Consider the following 21,667-nt stretch of genomic DNA (forward strand, 5'->3'; position numbering starts at 1 on the left):
GTAAGATTGTTTATCATTGGCTCATTACTTTGAGAGCAGTGTCAATGTACTGCTTTCAAAGTGATTTTTATTTTCTGTTTCTGGGTTCGCTTCTACCTTTTCATAAAATATCAATCCTAAATGTCTCCGAACAGACCGCAATTAATCAAACGCAAACTGCGATAGGTCTCGGCAGAATCAATGGACAAAGAAAGGAGAGACCAGCCTTGCTCATTGCACAGGTTGGGCCGGTCAGGCCTGGGGATCTCTAGAATGTTGCAAATGCCGTCGACGCAGGAGGGGCAATCTTCAATAACTGCTTCGGAGAGGGCATCATTAGGCACAAACCTGGGGCTACCGGGAGGCTCGATGGCTGTGATTTGAACATCGCTCATATCTTCCAGTGCTGTTGCAGCGCTAGGAAATGTTTTAATCCTCTTAATCTGCATGATAATCCAGCCCTCCACAAATTCGTTAGTGGCTTTGTTAGTTCTTCGCGGGGCATTTAGATCGTGAATTTGTTTGTGGGTTAGCCTGTTGGGCTTGTCTCCGACATTACGGAGTATCATTTCAACAATCTCCAAGGGAAAATTTGTGCCAAGGTCACCAAGGGCCAGTGCGCGGGAAGCCATTTTCGCTGTTGATGGCTTAGTCCTTTCTGTAAGAAAGCGTGGTGTCAAGAGTCAAAAAGAGCAATATGGTCAGTGTTGGTGGCGGCTTCCTCCGTGGGTGGAGCCGTTTATATATCTTTGACCTGGGCATGTTGTTTGATGGACCTCTAGAGAGGGAACATTGAGTACAATGAGGATAAGGCATAAAAGAACTGAGAAGAGACAAAGGATTGACAATGCATGTATGTGCGATGTCGTTGGATGGAACTGATTCTATGGAAGGGAAACTTAGCACAAAGTAGATTACAATTCTTCGGTATCATGACTTGAATGAAATTATAAAGGATACAAAGAAGGATTTCTTTGCCGGTATCTAGACACACACGAGGTGGTCTATCAGTCAACATTTTTGGTCTTTGCGCGATTTTGGAGGATGTATTGGCGCGAGGAGTCGAGCCGTGAATTCCGTTGTGAGATTAGGCGCCAAATGACAATCGTATGTTGTCGTCGTGGGACAAAGATGAATACAAGAATACTTCGATCGAAGACGGAAATATTGGTTTCCGCCGGGCGAAGGCAGAAGCTGACATAACCCAAATTTGCGTCCACGAGTCCTACGGTCCACGGGGTATCTTACTTATTACTTCGCTCGTTCGAGAGCGGACCTTCTTGAGATTGATTGCCTTATAATTCGCGTATAACTAGGGGCGATGAAAGGCGGAAGAGAAGCAGGAAAGCTGCAAAAATTTGCAGCGGCGAGGGATGAGACTTTATAGAAACATGCACGGGAATAGTAAAGAACAGGAGCACGCTACACCGGATTCCGTAATTCACCACCACCGGAGAATCCTCTTGAAGAGACAATCAGTCACAGTAGGGCACGCTGAGGAGCACAGGGGCACCATAAAGGCCGCTTGGACTCAAGCTGAGTTCACCCATCCCCGTGGGACAGAAGCAGAACTAGTTGCAACAGTGCTGGTACTCTCAGTGTCATTCCAGCTGTAGGTTGGCGCAACACAGTAAACACTTCCAGCCTTCAAGCTATCTGAGCATTTTCCCGGGTCCAAAGAAGGGTTTACCATCGTGAAGACCGCATGTGTGATACTATACTGACCACATATACCCACACAACTATCTCCACTCTTGGCCTCGTACCATTTGCCACAATTCCTTGTTGTTCCTGTCGCCAGTGTCGCATTTGCAGGTGGCTCGACCTTGCTATACACATATCCATTCGATTCAGAGGGAGCAACGCCACCACCAGTGCTGCTTCCATTGTGCATGCCGCCCTGTGGAGAGAGACAAATGGCTGTACCGTAGATCTTGCTTGCTGGCTGTAGATTGTCGCAGTCGTATGAGACCCATGGGTTGTATTTGCGTACATCACGATCTTTCAGGGAGTACGCGTACTCGATATCTGAACAATTGTCGCTGGGTTGGATGGAATATGTCTTCTCACAGGCTAGGGGAAGGCAGAATTTGAGTCCCGAAGAGAGGGAACTGCAGTCAAGGATCTGATATTGATTTCCCATGTACAATGCCGCTGAAGAAATGCTCGTGTCTTCGGCGATCGATGTGCAAGTGTCGCCGTCCACGGTGGTGTAGAAATTATCCGATCCGCAGAATTCAGTTTCCTTTTCTGGGGTATTGCGAGGGATTTCCAGGACTGTGGTCGGGGCATTCAATCCGCAACGCTTATTGATTGCTTGCAGGACCGTCTGATAGTAGTCGTCGTACGCAGAGTAAGGGGTACGTTGCATCATTTGAAGGCGTTCGGTATAGCAGTAAGAGCATAGCTCGTTATCAGGCATTGCTGCAGTATTAGGGACCAAGGTGAAATCATCAATGACATCTGTCAACACCGGTTAGATGAGTTGAGTAATAATTAGAGGTGTTTAACGTACCATTGCAATACTTCCCTGAGCTCTTATCCTTGCTGCATGTTTCGTTATAAGCAGCCCAAATGCGACCACCGAAAATCTCCGCAGGCGTTCCACTGATGTTGTATCCGGCACAGTTAAGTTGCACCGATTGATACCATGCCTGGAGGTTCTGACCACAAGTCGCATCACAAACCGACTCAGTCAGGGTATCGTTATTCAGAGAACCGTGATATTTGGCGGACATCATTGAGTTCAAGACTGGGTCGCATTTGATTCGTTCCGTCATCGCCGACTGGCAGCCGATTGGAAGATCAAGAGGTTCCAGTGTGGAGGTGCTGTAGATACTAAACCCGTCGAATTCTCTCAGGCCCGCGGTTTGATTTGCACCACCAAGCCAAGCAAGAATAGACGAGAGAAGACCATTCATGTTGTCCTTGGCATAAGTGGGTGTTCCCTTGTAAGGTGTGATCATCTCCACAATAGCCCTAGTGCAAAGATTATACACCCAAACATCGGTACTTTGTTCAACCCCGAAAGCCCGTTGCTGACAGTCATTCGTTTCGAGGCAGTCTTGGGAGTAATCCGAAAACCAGCTGTAGATACCAGTGCCAAGCACCCAAATAGAGGAGGACTCGACGATGCGAACACCCCAAGATACCGCACACTTGGTTGAATCACTCTTGCAATCATCAAAATTCGGGTCATTGACAAACATGCCTGGTGTGAAGGGGACTGGGGCTTCCGGCGAGGGTTGGTAATAAGGCGATTCTGTCTGAATCATTCCCATGAGAATATTCTGCGCCCCCGAAAGCTGGTACTGGTAGAGAGTACTGTGTTCCGATGCAGTACCATAAAGCCATGCCAGTTGACTCTCGATCAGAATACCACGGGCTGCGTAAACATCAATCTGATCTTGGGAAGAGACGTCAAGGTCATGGTCAGCCACCCAGACCCAGATGTTCTCCAGGTAGGCCGTGGAAGATGAAGTCAGATGAAGCAAAAGAGATGCAGCAATACAATCTTCATTGACACTTCCCGTGTTCTTTGGACACTGTTTGTTCTGGAGGTTCGATCCTACAGCACCGCCAATGCGGATGTGAGAATCCCACATAGCAGCCGATCCCTTCACTGATTGCTCAACATTCCACTCTACAAGAATCGCACCCGCCGTAGGGCCAGAGACTGTGAAAAGTAGATCTTGAATTTCCACTATGCCAACGTCACCGGAAGCACCGACCCTAACGGCAACTCGGGGATCCTCCGCATCTGCAAAATTAGTACCAGTTGCCATGATCTGAGACCATGCCTGACCCATAATGCGTGATCCAACAGGTACATGCAATGTATCATGAATCATGTAAACACCGTGTGGAATGTATACAATAGACGAAAGATTCGCAGCATAAGACAAAGCGTAATTGAGAATCGCAGTGTCATCCGTAGTCCCGTCGCCCTTGGCTCCAAGGTTCTTAACATTGACAATTTGGTCGGCTGCGAGAGTCTCGTATTGAGGTCGACGACGAGTGAAGAGGTTAGAGTCAACATAGGCTTGTGTCCCTAGTAGCTGAGTCGGTCGCAAAATAGCAGGGATATCCTCACCATCAGCAAAGGATCCAACTCCAGATGCATCGCTGACCATTCCGAAACCCCATGAAGCTTTGCGGACCTCATCACCACCAGCAAGAAGAATTTTATTCTGAACGGAATCAATGATTGCGGTCTTGACGTTGAAGAATCCGACATTTTGCAACAACAGAGAAGTCGAATTTTCCGCATGAAGTGAGGTTATGATTCCATTCGGGGTATTGGCGATGATGGCATCAGTCAAGATGAGAGATCCAACACCTTGGCCCGTACTCGAAGGTCCTCCGGCCTATCTAGATTAGCATGACTTGCCAAATGCCATTCAGCTATTTTGTCTATGACTCACTCCACCCACAATTGTGAGTCCATTTGTGCAAGATTCAATAACGTAGTCCTGCATGGTCCACGCCCAATCCCAATGAACCTGAAGAGCGGTGTTGCAGTTCACGAAGGTGAGCTGACTTGAAGTGAACTGTTGGTTACCAAAGTAAGCACTATGCATAATTAATTAGACCCCATTGATATTCAAACTGCACAAGAATGTCATTACCCAAAGTTGCCTCCCACAAACGTAAGGTCAGCTAGAAAGCCTCCAGATCCATTCTCCATGTAGATTCCTTGTTGCGTGTTCGACGGAACATCTGAATTGTATACCATGTAAAATTCTATGTTTTCCAGCGACGTCCCTTGCGCAACTTGCCAGTGGATAGCACAGATGTATGCCGAGGGGTCAGTTGGTCTGATGTCGATTTTGAAGTTTCTAACGCTGCGCAAGAAGTTGTTTTGATTAATATACCACTCTTCATTGTTACTGACATAGACATCGGAGGTAATGACGCCCAGGCCAACGAAGCTGGATGCAGCCAGGATGGTAGGAACTTCGAGGGGCTGGTGGCTGTCAGTGATTAAACAGCACAAGCATGCAGAACAATCGCTCAGCAGCATTGCTCGAAGAAACTTACATCACCCAAAAACTCAGTATTATAGTACTGAATAATTGGCGAGCTAACCAGGTATGTTCCGGCAGGAAACCAGACTGTCGCAGGGTAGATAGTACTTGATCCACAGCCGAGGCCGCAGCGTCCACCGTCCGAGATAGCCTTGTTGATGGCCTCTGTATCGTCTGTGACACCATCTCCGACGGCTCCATACTCGCGAACATCTCTCCATACCTATTTTGCGTCAAACTTAAGGAAATTAATGAGAGGGGAAGAGGGCGGGTACTTTATAACCAGCTGGAGCAAATGGACTTTTTCCATTTTGTTCCATCGTAGCCATCCAGTACTTCGAAGTACTAGCTCGCTTTTGGATTGCTCCATGGGTTGTATCATTGCCAAACACGATGTCATCGGTAGTACCGGTCGATAAAAAGTCACTCAGACCATTCGAATGTACCAAGGCCTGGCTTGGGGCATTGGTATCCCTGCGACCCTTTCCGTACTTATTGCGAATCTGGGAAGCCACGAGACTGTGATTTCCAGTCGGCTTGTTTGGAGTTGACTCGGCGACAATTCGAGCTGCGCGGGCCAGCTCAGTCGGGATTGAATATGCCTTGTTTCCGCTGGACGGGGTAGCTGTTGCGTCACGGTGGATGAGATGAGGACTCTCAACTGCTTTAGGACTATAGTCCAGAGGCGTGGCAGCCAATTTGGAGTTCTTTTTTGCTCCCTGTGATTTATCAAACGCCAAATTATTAAAATTGGGGTTCGATGTTCGATCTTTGTTGACTTTTGCGAGAGCTGCCAAAGCATCTTTCACTATAGTCGCGGCATCATTGCTGGTAGCGTTACCATGACTCCGGTGGTGAAGACTTGTATGGCGGTGGTGAATATTATGATCTGCCGATGCGCAAGCTGCGAAGACAAAGGCAATTGTCAAGCTCAAGATCAGACCCACCGATCGCAGCTGATGAACCGCCGATCTCCTGTTGAGCTTCATCTTGCCAGCAACATTCAGAAACTCGATGCTGAAGGGATATGACTTTTGGGCTTTCTGTGAGCGAGAATCCGGTCATATGCGATTTTAGTCTAGGCTCACTTTCGTCGGTTCTCTTATTCTGGGGGGCCGAAAAAAAGCCAGAAGCAATTTCCGCGATGCGACCATAAATCTACTAGTTTGATCACGGACCCTTCGGAGATGCCCGTGCCAAGCCGGCCAAGACCTGCCAAGGCGCACAAAGTAGGGTCCGATCTCCACTTTCAGTTCTTAGTTCCGCCCTAAAGCATGTCGGGACCAAACGATCTCATCGTCAACCTCACAAGGGCCTTGGCTAGTTGATTCGGTGTCTCAGTTGCATTCCTCGCCGCTATCGTTCTTTTCTTGGCAAATGCGCTATTGACTACTCATTTCATCGCTACCAAAATATGAAACATGTTCCTACGAAAATGTCGGTCGTTAGCGAGTGGTCCCAATATTTACCTTCGGCTAGATCCTTCCGAAGTGGGAAAACAAGGTAGGCCATTGGTGAGAAGTATACGCTAGATGGAAGCGAATCGGGGGGCCAAAATATCCTCATGCAACATCATTTCATTTAGTCCGGTGGCGACCCGGGGGCAGCATACCTTGGCTAATATAATTTTGATAAAACAGAACGGAGAATCATATTGCCTTAATGAGCTCCCAGCTAGACTTGATACCCACCAAGAGATAATATCCTCCAGTATCTCTCCTGTTATGCTGGGTTCGTTCAGCCAGAAATGATCACCATACGCCCAACTGGAGGAGCCCTCCTTTGGCTCCTTTTGATCTCCTTCTGCTTTATATTTACCAGTGCCAATGCACAAGATTGCAGTGCTTTGAACACATGCGCTACTGGATGCTGCAACAAAGGCGGATACTGCGGAATCGGTGATGATTACTGCGGTTCCGACTGCGTTGCGAATTGTGATTACGAGCCAGAATGCAGTGTCTCGAAGCCCTGTGCAAGTGGATGTTGCAACAGCTATGGCTATTGTGGTCTGGGACCAGACTGTGAGTTTCTCAATCCTCTAAAACCTAGTTACCGTGCCTTTCTAGAGCATATTTCTGACATGAAATTTCAGTTTGTGCCGATAAGGTTTGCGTGGGAAACTGCGACAGCAAGGCAGAGTGCGATCCCGGCAAATATGGTGACTATGCGGAATCTTCCAAATGTCCATTGAATGTCTGCTGCTCGAAGTTCGGCTTCTGCGGCACTACCGAGGAATTTTGTGGCAAGACAAAAGTCAAGCGCCCTTCCTGTGACAAAGATGGATCTCTCAATCGAGTCGTAGGGTACTACGAGGGTTGGAGTCCTTCACGTCGCTGTAATACGTTCTACCCCGAACAAATCCCCGTGGGCATCTACACACACTTGAATTATGCTTTCGCGTCGATCGATCCAGATACATTCGAGATCGTCGCGGCCACCGAGAGCGAGAAAAAGCTGATGACGCGCTTGACAGATCTCAAGAAGGTCGATCCCGATCTCAAAGTCTTCATTGCCGTTGGTGGCTGGACTTTCAATGATCCTGGAGCCACCCAAACTCTGTTCTCGGATCTCGCTGCGTCGGAAAGCAATCAGAAGAAGTTCTTCAAGTCCCTCCAGAGTTTCATGTCCACATACGACTTTGATGGGATTGATCTTGACTGGGAGTATCCCGTGGCGGATGACCGTGGCGGTCAAAAGAAAGATTTCGACAACTTCCCCAAGTTCTTGGCCAATTTGAAGAAATCCCTCAAGTCTACTGGTGGCCGCGATGGAGTCAGCATTACACTGCCCGCTTCTTATTGGTATCTTCAACATTTTGATATCGCAAACCTACAAAAACACGTCGACTTCTTCAACATCATGACCTATGATATGCATGGAAAATGGGACTTGGGCAGTGAATGGGTTTCCCCTGTGCTCGACTCTCATACCAACCTAACAGAGATTACCAATGCTCTCGATTTGCTCTGGCGAAACGACATCAAGTCTGATAAGGTCGTCCTGGGTCTTGCATTCTACGCTCGAGTATTCACTGCTGCTGACCCGAGCTGCATGGAGCCTGGTTGTTTGTTTGTTTCCGGTGGAAACGCTGGGAAATGCAGTCAAGAAGTTGGCATCTTACTGAATTCTGAAATTATGGACATCATGGATAAGCAGTCCCTACAGTCCACGCTGGATAAGGAGGCTGCCGTGAAGATTCTCAAATTTGACGACAACCAGTGGCTTACCTACGAAAATTCAGACACGTTTAAGCTGAAAGCCGACTTTGCCCGAAGCCAATGCCTTGGTGGTGTGATGGTGTGGGCGGTTTCCCATGATTTACCCCAAGGTAACTTTTCCCGAGCCCTTGGAGATGCCGTGGGCCGAGAAGTGAAGTCCCTTGTCAACAGCGGTGAATTAGCGTCAATGGAGGTCAAAAAGACCCATCCGCAGTGCAAGTGGACGAATTGCTTCGACGATTGCCCTAGTGGATGGTCGCGGGTTCGCCGTACAGATGACGGTGCCCGTGAAGGCGAGCACATGTGGGATTCTACCGCATGTAGTTTTGGACAGCATACGTTCTGCTGCCCTCCTGATGCCGAACTTCCCAAATGTGGATGGTATACCCATAACAATGGCAAATGCAATTCGGAGTGTCCTTCTGGCTACACTGAGATTGGATCCAACATACAATACTGTTCTAACGACTTTAACGACTACCAAGCTGCTTGTTGTACAACTGAAACTCCCAGTATGAAACTTTACTCCAAGTGTGACTGGGCGGGAAAACCACGGAAATGCGACGAGGAATGCCCTAGTGGCAAGTCCGAGGTGGCTCTGTCAACTACCGGCAGTGGTGGTGTATACTGCGACGTTACTTCTTTCAAATACACAATGAACGGCCAAGAGGGCACAAGTTGGGAGGAACGCAGCTACTGCTGTAGTGAGGAAGACGATGTTGAATGGAGTAAATGCGAATGGCGTGATGACATTGGCCTGATGCTCGACAAAAGCTATGTTGACGGTTACTGTCTCCCCGGCTGTCCGGATGAATACGTGCGTGTCGCTATTGATCAACACGGTGGTGGTTGCAAAGGCGACGGTGGCCGAGCCAAATGCTGCTTGCCAAAATATTCAACAGTCAGCAAGAGATCATACACCACGCGGGAACAGAGTCTTGATGACTTGGTTAAAGGGTTCATGGATGATCCGAGTTGTGGAGCGGACGATTACAACTTGAAGAGGGATCTCGCGGGCTTTGAATATTCTGTGGGAAATACCTCTTTGTCCGATCTGTCTGGTACTCGAACTCCAACAACACTTCAACGCCGCTCAACAACCAAACAGCTAGATGCTATCTATACTGTTGCATACGCCCTTGCTGTGCAGTTTACAGTTAATGCAGCCTACGAAGAGATCTGGAAAAAACGTGTGCTGCCATCATACCCACATCTTACAGTCAAGGCTATTCGCAATTACCTGACTACGTCTGAGGACTGGGCTGAAGGAGGTATAAGTTATAAACTAGAGAAGGTTCTTTGCGCCCCAAGCATCTTCGACAGCAAGTTTGCAGAAAGAAGCATTGTCTCCTGCGCATGCGAAACAAGCGATTGCTGCGATGCAAACGATCCGGATTCCTGTTCGGATCTTGACGGTGATGATGATGATTCTACTGCTCTTAGCAAAAGAGTTTTAGATAAGAGAGCCTCGCGAACGTTCGATGTCGATTTATCAGACGGTGGAGCGCATGCTACGATCACTTCTTGGACGGTATTAATCTTCAAGTCCCAATCAACGTATTTTTAGTGCTAATCAGACGATCAGTATATCGTGCGTGGCAACATTCGAGGAAATAATCCCATCTTGGATGAAGGTTATACCTACGATGACGCTGAGGACTGCCTCAATACTCAAATCGCTTTGATGTCAGTTTCGATGGCGAATATCGGAAGATATCAGGGTACGTTCTTGGTGACCTTGTTTACCCTGAAAGTTTACTCAATTTACTAATTAATCAAGTCGAACATGTCGTTGAGTTGAACACCGTTGCCTTTTTCCTGAGAGATGCAGCCAATGGGGTCCTCAGGTCTGGTGGTGTGATGAGACTCGGTCGAATTTCAGTGACCTTCGTTAGACAGGCTCTGATGGCGCCAGTTCTTACCAACCCACCAGTAATGACTGGTGCCGACCAATCCTTGACTCCCATGACCCGGATTATGCATGCTTTGGGTAGCCTGAACAACCAAGCTGATTTCAACCTTTTGCTTAATCGTTTGAACAACTTAAAATCCAGGGTATTTGATCATTTACAATTTTTCTTTTTTCTGGAGATGACCAAGTTACTTATCATTTCTTTTCTCTAGCTCTGGCTTTCAAAAACACTCATCGCTGATGAAAAAATGGAGAAAGCAATCTCAGCCGATGACCCGAAGCGCGCATTGATACATCTCCGCGAGCCCCTCACTATTATTTCCTATCTCAACCATCTCAGAGTCCAGCCTGACATGATCGACACTTTTAACACAATTCACGTGGAATTCGGTCGAGCAGATACGTACTGGGTGAATGCTGGACATCCAAACCCGCAGTCGCAAGCCAGATGGGATGAATGGGTTCCTGACTTATTAGATAGTGCCACTCAGAATGTTCGCACGTTTGTTGAAAATTGGGGGGATCAGATGTATAGGTTTTGGGCAGTCCGGACTGGTGATAACGTTGCGCAAACGCTCGAGATCATTATGACTTTGCGAAGACAGGCTAAAACTGCGAGGATTAATCCGAATGGCCTGGATTGAAAATATCAAATGACTAGTTATATACAAAATGTAGTTAGAAGAAAAATGAACTGAATTTATTTGAGCAGTGGGACATGCAATTCAACCTCTCATCTTTCACCCATTTGTAGCACCCTCCATATCTAAAGCAGTTGGTGGCGTATATACTGAATTGAGTAGCTCAATTCACCGAATCAGGAATCTCTCTTGCGACTGACTTAGTGCTTTATTGGTGGCTGTACGGCCTTTTCCATTTGACCTGCCCTGCTGCCGGCTCCGGAGCTTTCACTTTGACACGCCAAAATGAGAGGCTGCGGCCTGAATACTATTAAATTGGCCTAATTTATAGGCTTTGAGGGCATCCCAAAGAAGGATCTCTTCTTGTTCGGAGAAAATCGGCATTGTTTTGGTGGTAAAAGGGGCTCTTGGAACCGACTCTGCAGGTTCTTCAAACACTGCAACTAGGGAAGCTCCGTGACCTGCGTATCTTATGCAGTTTTGGTTCGTAGTTCTAAGTATTCGTCTTACGCCACTACACAGAAAGAAGAAATAGAAGTCAAACAGATTAGGCAGAATTCAACGCAATATAATAACATTTAACTAAAATTCTGTCTTTTCTATAACTTTTGATATTCATATAAATCTTCCTCTCTTCGTATACGCTTCGGAACCCGCCCAGATATACGCCTGTGGGCACAGCTTTTCTCTGAAAGAGGTATCCTGTCTTGTTCAATAAGCAGGGTACTAGGTATGGCTGTTGCTGTTGGTTCGATTCTTGGTCTCTTGCCAAGGACACTCTCGTCGGTTAGCTGATTCCGCTCAAATGTTGTATCAGGGTAGTCCTCTTCATCCTCCTCATTATCGCTCATCAGATCGAACACTTCCTTTTCATAACTATGACCTTGCCAAGTCGATTCGCCCGCAAACGACTCTGGTGCCCCCTAGGCCCCCAAGGTCACTAGTAGATCTCAGCATCTCCAGTCAGGGTCTAACGGTCCCTTTAATGGACAGAATAGATTACCTAGGTAAATTCTTGGATAAACAAGATCCAGAAAACACCGAAAGAGTTGAACCAACAAATAGAAGCTTCCGAAGATATCAGCATGCTGGTTGGCTTTTGTTTCTCAACCTTAGAAAAGGGAAGACTTCGCTACAACATTAAGAAAACTCAAAGCTAATCAACAGAAAGCCCCAAACAATTGGCGAGGTACTGCGCACTCCGCACTCCGTACACTAGGGCAAGCTTAAAGATTGTCTTGGTAAACTCGGTTGGGGTTTCAAATCTTGGCTTGGCAGCACGTGTTTGGAGACTCAGACTTTCCCTCCTCTCTTCTCCACTCCCCTCAAATTTCACGCGAACATCAGTTCAACATGGACGAGCTCCAAAATAGCCTTGGCACTTACCCAGACTGGGGATATGTCATCTATCGCACTACCTACTCTGCTGAATCGGAAACTCTATTCCCAGTCGCTATCAGGTACATTGAAGCCTGTATTAAGAGATCATTCCTCCGAGACCACAAAGAAGATCCTACAAATAAACCCAACGAAATTTGCGCCAAATACCGGTCGACTATTGTGCAAGATCCCGCGGAATTCAATGGGGCGTCTCTCGAGGCAATTCGCGCTCATTTTGAAGCGTGGGTGGAATCTCAAGGCATGCGTGACCGCTGGACCAAATGGCGAATGTGCATGATTATTGATGAAGAATCTCTGCAAACGCTGAAAGGTACATCAGCAGAGGCCCTTGAAAATGAGAGCCCATACCATTCCGATGATGAGCTACGATGTGTAAAGGTTCTTGAAGCATTCCCGGAAACAGATCAGTATGACACCTTTCCGGGGTGGATGAGATGTTGGACACGGTGTCTTTGGGATCTCTGGATGATGATGGGAGATGCTAGTGAGATGAGGCAGTTATTTGACGGCATTGATGATTTTCCATTTGAGGGGGTGTACTGCGGATAATTCAAAGCTGTTTCGGTCTATGACATTAGAGAGATGTGATTCTCAGGTTGTGGAAAATATTGTTCGACGGGCAGTCAAATAAAGAAGAAACACATTTTTCATTCATTGATCGCGACAATATATGATTACAACATGAGGCCCACTGTGATTGCAATCCACATGTTTAAGGTAAACAGGAGTACGAACAGTAGCTACATTCTCTAAACAAAAAGCATTTGTGCCAATTTATCGTCTTATTCCACATACTACAATACCGGTGAACTGTGGTCACTGCGTCTTGATGCAGTGAACAGATGTCACCTCTCCCAGTACAATGCTGGAGATGTTGCCGTGTGAGATTCTGATGCTGATCGCGGACTGGGTAAGTCCTGGCGTGTTTGGTTTGTTTGATTCGCGTCCTCTGACCGCCTGCCAGCTGCCACCCGCCCACCTGCGCGCTCTCAGCCGAGTCTCGTCGAGATTATATTCAGTTTTGGTTCCTCACATCTACCGTACCATTGCATTCCACGCAGCAAGTGAGTGGGCGCTGAACGTTTTGGATATCGACTCCTTCTTTCTCCACCTCGGTCAATCCCGGTCCGTGGGCTATCTTCAGCACGTGAGGAACCTGTAAATCCAGGCTCTATTCCATCTCGTCCGGTTTAATCGATGTGCATATTACAACATCTTTCGCGCGGCGGGGCTGCCGGAGTCTCTAACTATATTAGGAGCTTCGGACGAGGCGACGGTATATCAGCAGATTTTGGACGACGTGAAGGATCAATTGCAGTTGATATTCACCCACTTGAAGCCGAATAGCCTGAGCACTTTCGAGTCCGTATGCGCTGGTGTCTATTCTCCGGATCTGTGACTGACTAGCAATAGATAGCGGCTTGGAATATGTATCCCGATGGGAGTTCTCGATCAGGGAGACTATCTCAGCCGATATCAATAGCGCCTCGCCCGTCTCTTACTCGTCACCGACGGTACCTGTCCTTAGATATGGCACCGTCTGGAAGGGCTGTCCGAACTATCGAGTCTGACGGCCTTCGAGTGGGAAGGCATCCAGTATCAGACCGAGGTTGATTTGCTGCGATAGTGTATCCGTTACAATTGGAGCTAGACCTGGCACTGCACCTCGGGTAACCCTACCGACCCTGCACCTGCACCTCCATTTGGGCGGTGTAGGTTCAAAGATTCCGACCCTCAGGTGCGGTAGGTTGAGCACCGCACCTCATGAGGGTAACCCTGAGGTGCCCCTGAGGTGCGAAAACTATGACTAATATGCTAGAAACGTGACTTGGGGGTAATTGCATAAATTATGTAGAATTGGGCTGTATTCTTTTGTAATTGTAAGCTAAAGATTTATTACTGTATAGCCTTACAAGAGGATTGAGTGCATATCATAGGTCATAGTTTCATGTTTGAATAGGGCTTCAATTCTCACATTTGCAGTGATAATATCTATTATACAGTATGTTCTCAAGAGTTAAACTATTAAGTTATATACCCATCCAGTAGTCTCGATTTCTTCCGCATCCTACCTGATACACGATGCTGTGTATCAGGTAGGTCAGGCGACACGGAGACCCTGCCCTTATCTATCTCCGGAAGTTCATCGCCTTCAGATTCCTCCTCATCACCAGAAAAGACCATAGGGCGCTTCCCGGCAGCAACTGCTAAGAGTGGTGGTATATCATGATGTACCTCAACATCTTCCTCATCATCACTGATAGCGTCGAAGGAGTGTGTCTGGATGTCAAGTGCTTCAGCTGAAGCTGCCATTTCATGATCCATAAGATACTCTTGCAGAATTAGCCGCTGCTCCTCCTTCAAGTCAAATCTTGTTGTACACATATACAACATGATATCGCGAATAGTCTCTGGGTTTAATGAACCCCGGCGGTAGTGGCATATATCCCGGGCAGAGTTAAAAAGACGTTCAACTCCAGCACCAGTCGCTGGAATTGACATGATATCACGGGCAATGCGGGCAAGAATAGGGAACTCTCTTTGATGATTCTTCCAGAAGAGTCTAGCTGAACCATCGATAGTATCTAAGAATATTAGTTTTATGATCATATAGACTTAGTGCTAACTTACCACTCTGGAGATATTTAGTGAGCTCGTCATATTGCGGACCAGTTGATCCCTTTGAAAGATCACGCCCACATGCCCTCTCAAGCTCTGACTCGGTTGTCATTAAATGGCTATCAGACTGAACCATATCTGATGGTACATGTTGGCGATACCTCTCTAAAAGTGACTGGAGACTCTCACGGTATTCCTTTCTGTAGTCCTTTCCAGTCTCTGGATCTGGGTCCCAATCACTTGTTGAAAAGAATTGCATTTTGTTCGACGGTGCTAGGATTGTCCCAATTGCGTAGAGATCACCCTCAATACTATCAGTCATACCATAGTATTTGATCAATTTCTCTTTTGCAGCTTCAAGGGAAGAGAGCATCATTTGTTTCCAGTGAACCTTCTTCCGCTGAAGTTGAGATATTGACCTTTCAAGATGATCAAAGAGCTTGTTGTAGATCCTGAAGACAAGGTGGATACTCGAGTCTTTGGTACGACATACCAATGTGGTGAATGTAAAAAAAGGCTGGAGGATACAAAGTAGATAGTCAATCTGTCGCCACCCCTCTGAATTTAATGCGAAATAGGGTTGATTGAAGTCCGCACAGTACGAATTGTACGTAGTATAAAGTCTTCTTGCCCGCCGGAGCATTAGGAACGTCGAGTTCCATCGTGTACGAACATCCTGGATTGGGAGGAGCTGTGACTGAGTATTGGACTGGAGGTTTAAGAAGTTTTCTTTGCGTTGAGGGCTCCCGTTGATAAAAACTGCAAGACCTCGGACCTATAAGTAATAGTTAGTATTATTCACAGTTCATAAATAGAAGCATACCTTGTTTAATGTATCAGCGATCTCATGCTTCTGTTGGCGCGAGCGGAGTTGACGTAACCGATCGTCAGGTAATTCTGACTCAGCATTATCATTCCTCGGCGAAGCCTTGATCTTACCAAGTAAATCAAGTAGACTCAGTTGAATGACATGGGCAAGACAAGGCACTTGAACAATTGTCGAATCTATCTCCGGGTCTGACTGTAGATCCTTGATTGACTCATTCACCGCTGTGATAAGTGTCTTATTATTAGACGCATTATCAGTTGTCACCGCTAGTATACGGTGAATGATCTGGTGCTGTTGTAGAATTCGAATAACAACTTCACCAAGGTTAACGCCAGAATGAGTACCAGAAATTGGCTCAAAGCCAAGGAGTACCTCACGATACTCCCATTCCTGGTCTAAAAAGTATCCTGTGATAGCCATGAAGGCATGTTTAAATGGCGAAGTCCAACAGTCAAGGGCAATCGACATCTTTGCACTGGGTGGGAGCTGTTGTAGAGTCTTTTGTTGAGACTCTTTGACGAACTCTCGGAGACGCTCACGAATAACCTTTCTTGATGGGATGCTTGGTAGTGTAGGTGCTAGTTGGGCGTAAGAGATAAGGTCGTGGAATTCTTGATGCTCGACAAAGAGGAAGGGTAAATGTGATACAGTGATCAGATTAAGTAGCTTCTGCTCCCATATTTGCTGTGTAAAGGTAGGTACTGGTCTTCTCTCAGCCTGAAATATAGTTAATTAAGGATTCGTCTTAATATTCAACAAGAAATATAGGTAAACATACTGCGTCACTAAGTAGCTGGTGGACACTACTAGTTCCCTGGAGTGCCTGCTTCGGTACTCGTTGTCTACATCTTGGACCATCAAGGTGCTTCTGCATTGTTGATGTCCCTGTATGATTCGTAGCTGGATGCGCGAGAACTGTGCGACAACGTTTGCACATAACGCCTGGCTTTCCATCTTTGGTGTTTGCAACTTGTTGGAACCCTTTCCAGCAATCTGCACGACGTTTGGTAGGACTTATATCCCAATTGAGATTTTGCTTCGACCTACCATAGCCAGTCTTAAGCCACCAATCCACGAACTCCTTTGTCATTTCTGGTGTACAGATAATGAACTCGTTGATACGGTCAGGCTTAATTCGCGCAAGGGTGTCTGGAGCGAGTGGTGAAATGTGTGACTGAGGGCTAAGAAGGTCTGGAACTGATCCAAACTGGCTTTCGGATTGGTATTGGCTCCGGCTCTGGCTCTGGCTTTCGCGTTGGGAGAGGGAGTCTTCGGGGAGGAGGAAGTGTAACGCGTCATATGGCACCCCGTCTTGACTATCGAAGTGAGACGATGGGTAGATGTCTGAGAGCTGAGACATAGTAGGTTCAGTTAGCTAGATACTAGAGAAGAAGAAGATAAAAAACGTACTGATTGCTTTACATGAAAAGATACATGATCTTCTTGGGGCCTCTGTTTGACCCTGTTCAAGATGCTAGAATTGATCTATCATCTTGAGTATCTATAAGTAGATCCTATTGGCTAGTTCAGTGGGTAATTTGTATAGTAACCCTACCGCACCTCAGTGCACCTCACCGCACCTGAGGGGTAAACCTAATTAAACCTCATCGCACCTCGGTACACCTCGCTACACCTCAGGGGTAAACCTGAATAAACCTCACTGCACCTCAAAGTAACCCTCAGGTTGAGAAAATATTATAATCAGAACAGCTAAGTCTAACAACTGGGAAGTTTGAACTCAATTCATGATGTATCTGTGTTAGATATTCTTAATTCTCTAAGACAACATGATAGAAGAAGATTTGACGGTTACAATGATATCAAAATAAGGTGATTTTGACAACATCTTGAAGTTCTTTACACAAAACTGTAGTTATGCCTTTGAAGATACATAAGGTAAACAGCATACTCGATATATATATCTGCAACTTTACATGCTGTTTTGTCAATAACCCTTATTGACCACTTCCAACGTCGAATTTCTTTGTATTTATTTAGAGTTTATAGGTAACAATACCTACTGTTTACTTTTACATAAGTATTTGTTCATAAATCCTTATGTTGATAGAGTATTCACTGATATGGCTTCAGGCTGACGGAACAGGTGTAAAAAACAGAGATGAATCATCCATTTTATCCAGCCAAAAGGGGTAAGGTGTCAGAAATTTATGCATATGCGGGTTGATGAGGGTAACCCTGCACCGAACCTGTCGACCCTCAGGTGCGGGTCAGGTGCGAAGGTCCGCACCTGAACCTCCTGAGGTGCAGGTGCAGGTGCGGAGGTACTGCACCTGTGGGCGGTGTAATGCCAGGTCTAATTGGAGCCACCTCGATTACCTATCTATCGGCTTTGTTTATTCCGCTTCCGCCCGTACTCTGTACTGGGAGAGTCTTAGACTATAAGGGCCGGAGCTCGGGGTCGGGGATATAGGAGTCGAGAAGCCGACAGCTGTTCCGACCTTATCCTTCCTAGTACTGTTAAGGGTGATCCTTCCCCTAAATCTCTTATTAGAGAATAGTTTGATATTTTGTTCCCTACGAGCGCTTACTCTCCGGGACTGCCCTAATTAGCTGCGTCTCTTATAGTTGCTCTCGCGGTCATAAAAGCTACTGTAACTAGAGTATTTTGAAACTTCTTTGGATCTCCTACTGTACGAACCGGGCGACGGGCGTAGCCTATCTACGGTTATACGGTTCCTACGTTCGTTTCGTGGGCTGTAGTATCTATATCTGCGGTTGTCCAATTTTCCGGCGTCGGAGTCCCGTATCCAGGACGCTATAAAATACTACCAAACTACGTTGAAAAGCCTTATCTACTATAAGCGCCAACTCGCCCCTATCGGCGAGGATGGCTTGTTTGAGGACGATCGGGATGTATCGCCCGTGTGGATTGCAAATTTGTCAACTATTGTGGACCTAGGCTAGGTAACTACTTTAGTACTGTGTGTAAGACTATCTGCCGCTATAAGTCTTTGTTAGCCTAGCGAACGTGTATATACTAGACTGCGCCAAAACCCGCAAACCCGCAAACCCGAAAAAACCCAACCCGCAAATGGGTCGGGTTTCGGGTCGACTTTCATAACCCGCAATGGGTTTCGGGTTTGTTTGGGTAACCCGCGCGGGTTTGCGGGTTACCCATGCGGGTTACTAAACAGTGCAAACATAGGAAGAGTCGTATCTACATAAATTATGCATTTCTTACCTGTATCTTGTTGTATTTCCTTTTCACCTCAAGGGGGTAAAAGCTCCTACAGCCCGCTCTAATTCCAATATACCACTACTATTTCTAACGGCTGTCAGAAATTACTTATGCGTGAAAAGCCACTTTGCCTATACTATTTCTGACCGCGGTCAGAGATAGTAGTAGTCTGAAGGGAGTTTTCAATGTATAGATAATTTCTGACCGCGGTTAGAGATAGCAGTAGTCTGAAGGGAGTTTTCAATGCATAGATAATTTCTGACCGCGGTCAGAAATAGCAGTAGTCGAAGGGTGCCTTAGACGTATAAACAAAACCGCCGTAGATTACTGTATTTTATTAGTATAAATCAGCATTTTTATACACTTCGCCATGGCTTAATTGGGAAAATTATGCAGCCGCGGGTTTTTGCGGGAACCCGCGCGGGTTACCCGCGCGGGTTGCGGGGCGGGTTGCGGGTTGGTCGAGTCTACCCATCGGGTTTGCGGGTTCGGGTTGCGGGTCGACTTCTCTTACCCATTCTCGGGTTTTGGCGCAGTCTAGTATATACTAATTAAGATAGCGGCGGTACCTTCGACCTATAGTAAAGCATTCCTAGCTTCGGCTTTTATATTTATAGTTCAGCGGACCCGAGCGAATCTATCGAGATATCTAATAAGAGATTATCACCTTCCTCTACGAGATACGCAAACCGTATTTATAGGACCCTCGTTCGCGCGGGGGTCTTGTGGACGAGGATATCTCTAGTGATAATAATGACTACGATCGTATTCTTAACGCGTACTACGATAGGTCGCCCCTCGAGTGTATGGATTTTTAGGAGGTAGTGCTCGAGTCGTCCGTAGCAATAGCAGAGGCCGAGGATTTTATGTTATTTGCCGAATGGGTATTTGGCCCCGGTAGACTGCCGGCTCTATAGGTCCTTGCGTTCGGCGACTTCTCCTACGGTGATCGGTATAGGGGGTAGTAGTTTTTGATACGTCGCGCCTATCCTATATAGGATAGTAACGGTAAGGGACTCGCCGGCCTTAAGTGCGACGATACGACGCGGCTACCTTTCCGTCCGGTAGATATGGCTGATCCTTCGATTTAGGATGGTGTTTCGGTAGACGGAGCTCGGTTTCTGTCTGTATGTCCAGGAGGCGGATTGATGGAGTCACCGTATGAGCTGTAGGCCTGTTTGTCCGTTCTTGGGTCTTTTCACTGTTCTTCGCGGTAGACTGCCTCGCGACGTAAATATTTCAAGTACCGAACTTGGGTAAATAGCTCAGCCAAATATCATTATTATCTCTTACTAGCTTTGATATCTAGAATTCATATCTTTGAAGTCGGACCGTGATTGTCTAGCCTGCCGTCAGCCAAACCACGCATAAACATATTAGGTGCATCTAGACAATTTCCCAAGCAAATCCAACAGAGATGATTTTTGATTGGTAATTTCGCAGTTACCAGGTCGACCTTTTTTTCTATTTACTTATACATTCTTCACGGCTTTGTCTCTAACCCGTACAATTGAGCCGGTCCAACGAAATGTCTACCGGTACCTACGCGCGCCCGTAGTTTCTTGCCGGCCCTTAGTTAGATGAGCACGGCTAGGTATAATCGGCAGTTTAAACATCTTTGCCCTTAGTAATATATCCTTCACTTGAGTCTAGTGTAAAATTAGAATAGTTTAATACGGGTTTGTTTATTGTGATTCTAGTCGTATGGTTAAAGACAGCTTTTTTTGCGATAGCTAATGGCTCTCCCTAAAAAAAAACTAATTTAGCGTGATGCGGTAGATTGGTATATAATATATAAAAAAACTATTTCCTCGACTTAGATTGACTATCTTAAACTCTCTATCCTCTTCTATCTGAATCTAGAGGAGCTTTAAATCCCTCTAACCTAATAGATACTCCTGCTTCCTACTCTCCTATAGGACGGGCTAATAAAAGAAAGCGAGAATCACTAGATTTATATAAGAAGCTAGTTAGGACGCTAGGCAGCACTAAACAAGTGATAAACTCTTCGAAACAAATGCTACCGGGCGAGATAAAGGTTAGATTTCACTGAGTCTGTATTTGATCGGATCTAACTAAAAAACAGACAACCTCGATAGGTACCGCCTATTCCCTAACTAGTAATTTGACCTAAATCCTATAAAAGAAACCCGCTTTAGCATCTTCCGCTATTGACCTCCTAGACCTCTATTTGTGTCTGTAGGAGTATTATATGATTAAGTCCGCTGGTAAAATACGCTTAGAAGAGGAACGTCGCTTCCTATAAGGCTCTAACGAATGGCTGGTGGGGGAGAATGAAAAACTCTAAGAATGCTGTAATAACTAGGAGCTGCTGCTATAGGATCGTCGTTAGGCCTTTGACTCTATATATTAGGGTATTCTCGGAACATTGCAGAATAGTGATAGACGCTATTGTTATATAAATGAGTTATAGTGAGTTTTCGCTTAAGCGAAATGAGATCGGTACGCTTAACCTAGCTATAGCTGGTATTGTACTGGTAGGTAATAGAGTAGTAAATAGGTCTTATGGTTCTTACGTTGAATAGAAAAGGTAGGTAATAAACGGGTCGGAAAGGATAGTTCAACAGGGTAGAGTATGGGTAGGGCGTTCTATAGATAATACCCTACTACCAATAAATATACTTTTAACGCAAAAACACAAATCGATCACCGTCTGCGTCTACGTAAATTAAGAATAACCAATCACTGGCATACAGGGACTTTTGTTAAATATAGCTAAATATCTGGTTTTTGTTTAGTTTTTTTTCTATATTTATAAAAGCCTTACTACCCCTTTAGTACTAAAGCTCTATGCTAAACTTTTGACTTGCTTACCTATCAT

General features: G+C 46.1%; 6 protein-coding genes across 6 annotated transcripts; 4 read left to right on the forward strand and 2 right to left on the reverse strand.

Moving 5' to 3' along the window:
* Positions 1-116: 116 nt before the first annotated feature.
* On the reverse strand, positions 117-611 carry N7487_004355 (uncharacterized protein; the record flags this gene model as incomplete). The annotated part of the gene is made up of 1 exon (XM_056872102.1): positions 117-611. One exon carries the CDS (start codon positions 609-611, stop codon positions 117-119), a length of 495 nt encoding a protein of 164 aa, XP_056729822.1.
* An 899-nt stretch (positions 612-1,510) lies between these two features.
* Positions 1,511-5,995, reverse strand: N7487_004356 (uncharacterized protein; the record flags this gene model as incomplete). The annotated part of the gene is made up of 6 exons (XM_056872103.1): positions 1,511-2,442; positions 2,495-4,346; positions 4,404-4,551; positions 4,608-4,945; positions 5,020-5,229; positions 5,282-5,995. The coding sequence occupies 6 exons, from the start codon at positions 5,993-5,995 to the stop codon at positions 1,511-1,513; spliced, it is 4,194 nt and encodes a 1,397-aa protein (XP_056729823.1).
* Positions 5,996-6,753: 758 nt separating this feature from the next.
* N7487_004357 (CAZyme family GH18) lies at positions 6,754-10,780 on the forward strand (the record flags this gene model as incomplete). The annotated part of the gene is made up of 5 exons (XM_056872104.1): positions 6,754-7,027; positions 7,099-9,755; positions 9,810-9,945; positions 10,005-10,279; positions 10,349-10,780. The coding sequence occupies 5 exons, from the start codon at positions 6,754-6,756 to the stop codon at positions 10,778-10,780; spliced, it is 3,774 nt and encodes a 1,257-aa protein (XP_056729824.1).
* A 1,350-nt stretch (positions 10,781-12,130) lies between these two features.
* On the forward strand, positions 12,131-12,727 carry N7487_004358 (uncharacterized protein; the record flags this gene model as incomplete). The annotated part of the gene is made up of 1 exon (XM_056872105.1): positions 12,131-12,727. One exon carries the CDS (start codon positions 12,131-12,133, stop codon positions 12,725-12,727), a length of 597 nt encoding a protein of 198 aa, XP_056729825.1.
* Positions 12,728-13,040: 313 nt separating this feature from the next.
* Positions 13,041-13,340, forward strand: N7487_004359 (uncharacterized protein; the record flags this gene model as incomplete). The annotated part of the gene is made up of 2 exons (XM_056872106.1): positions 13,041-13,088; positions 13,143-13,340. The coding sequence occupies 2 exons, from the start codon at positions 13,041-13,043 to the stop codon at positions 13,338-13,340; spliced, it is 246 nt and encodes an 81-aa protein (XP_056729826.1).
* Positions 13,341-18,474: 5,134 nt separating this feature from the next.
* N7487_004360 (uncharacterized protein) lies at positions 18,475-19,997 on the forward strand (the record flags this gene model as incomplete). Its single annotated transcript, XM_056872107.1, is given in 6 exon segments — positions 18,475-18,511; positions 19,386-19,516; positions 19,527-19,629; positions 19,651-19,709; positions 19,824-19,889; positions 19,917-19,997. 6 exon segments carry the CDS (start codon positions 18,475-18,477, stop codon positions 19,995-19,997), a joined length of 477 nt encoding a protein of 158 aa, XP_056729827.1.
* Positions 19,998-21,667: the final 1,670 nt, after the last annotated feature.

Source organism: Penicillium crustosum (assembly GCF_028827405.1).
Source record: "Penicillium crustosum strain IBT 35664 chromosome Unknown utg000002l_segment0_segment0, whole genome shotgun sequence".
Lineage (NCBI taxonomy): Eukaryota > Fungi > Ascomycota > Eurotiomycetes > Eurotiales > Aspergillaceae > Penicillium > Penicillium crustosum.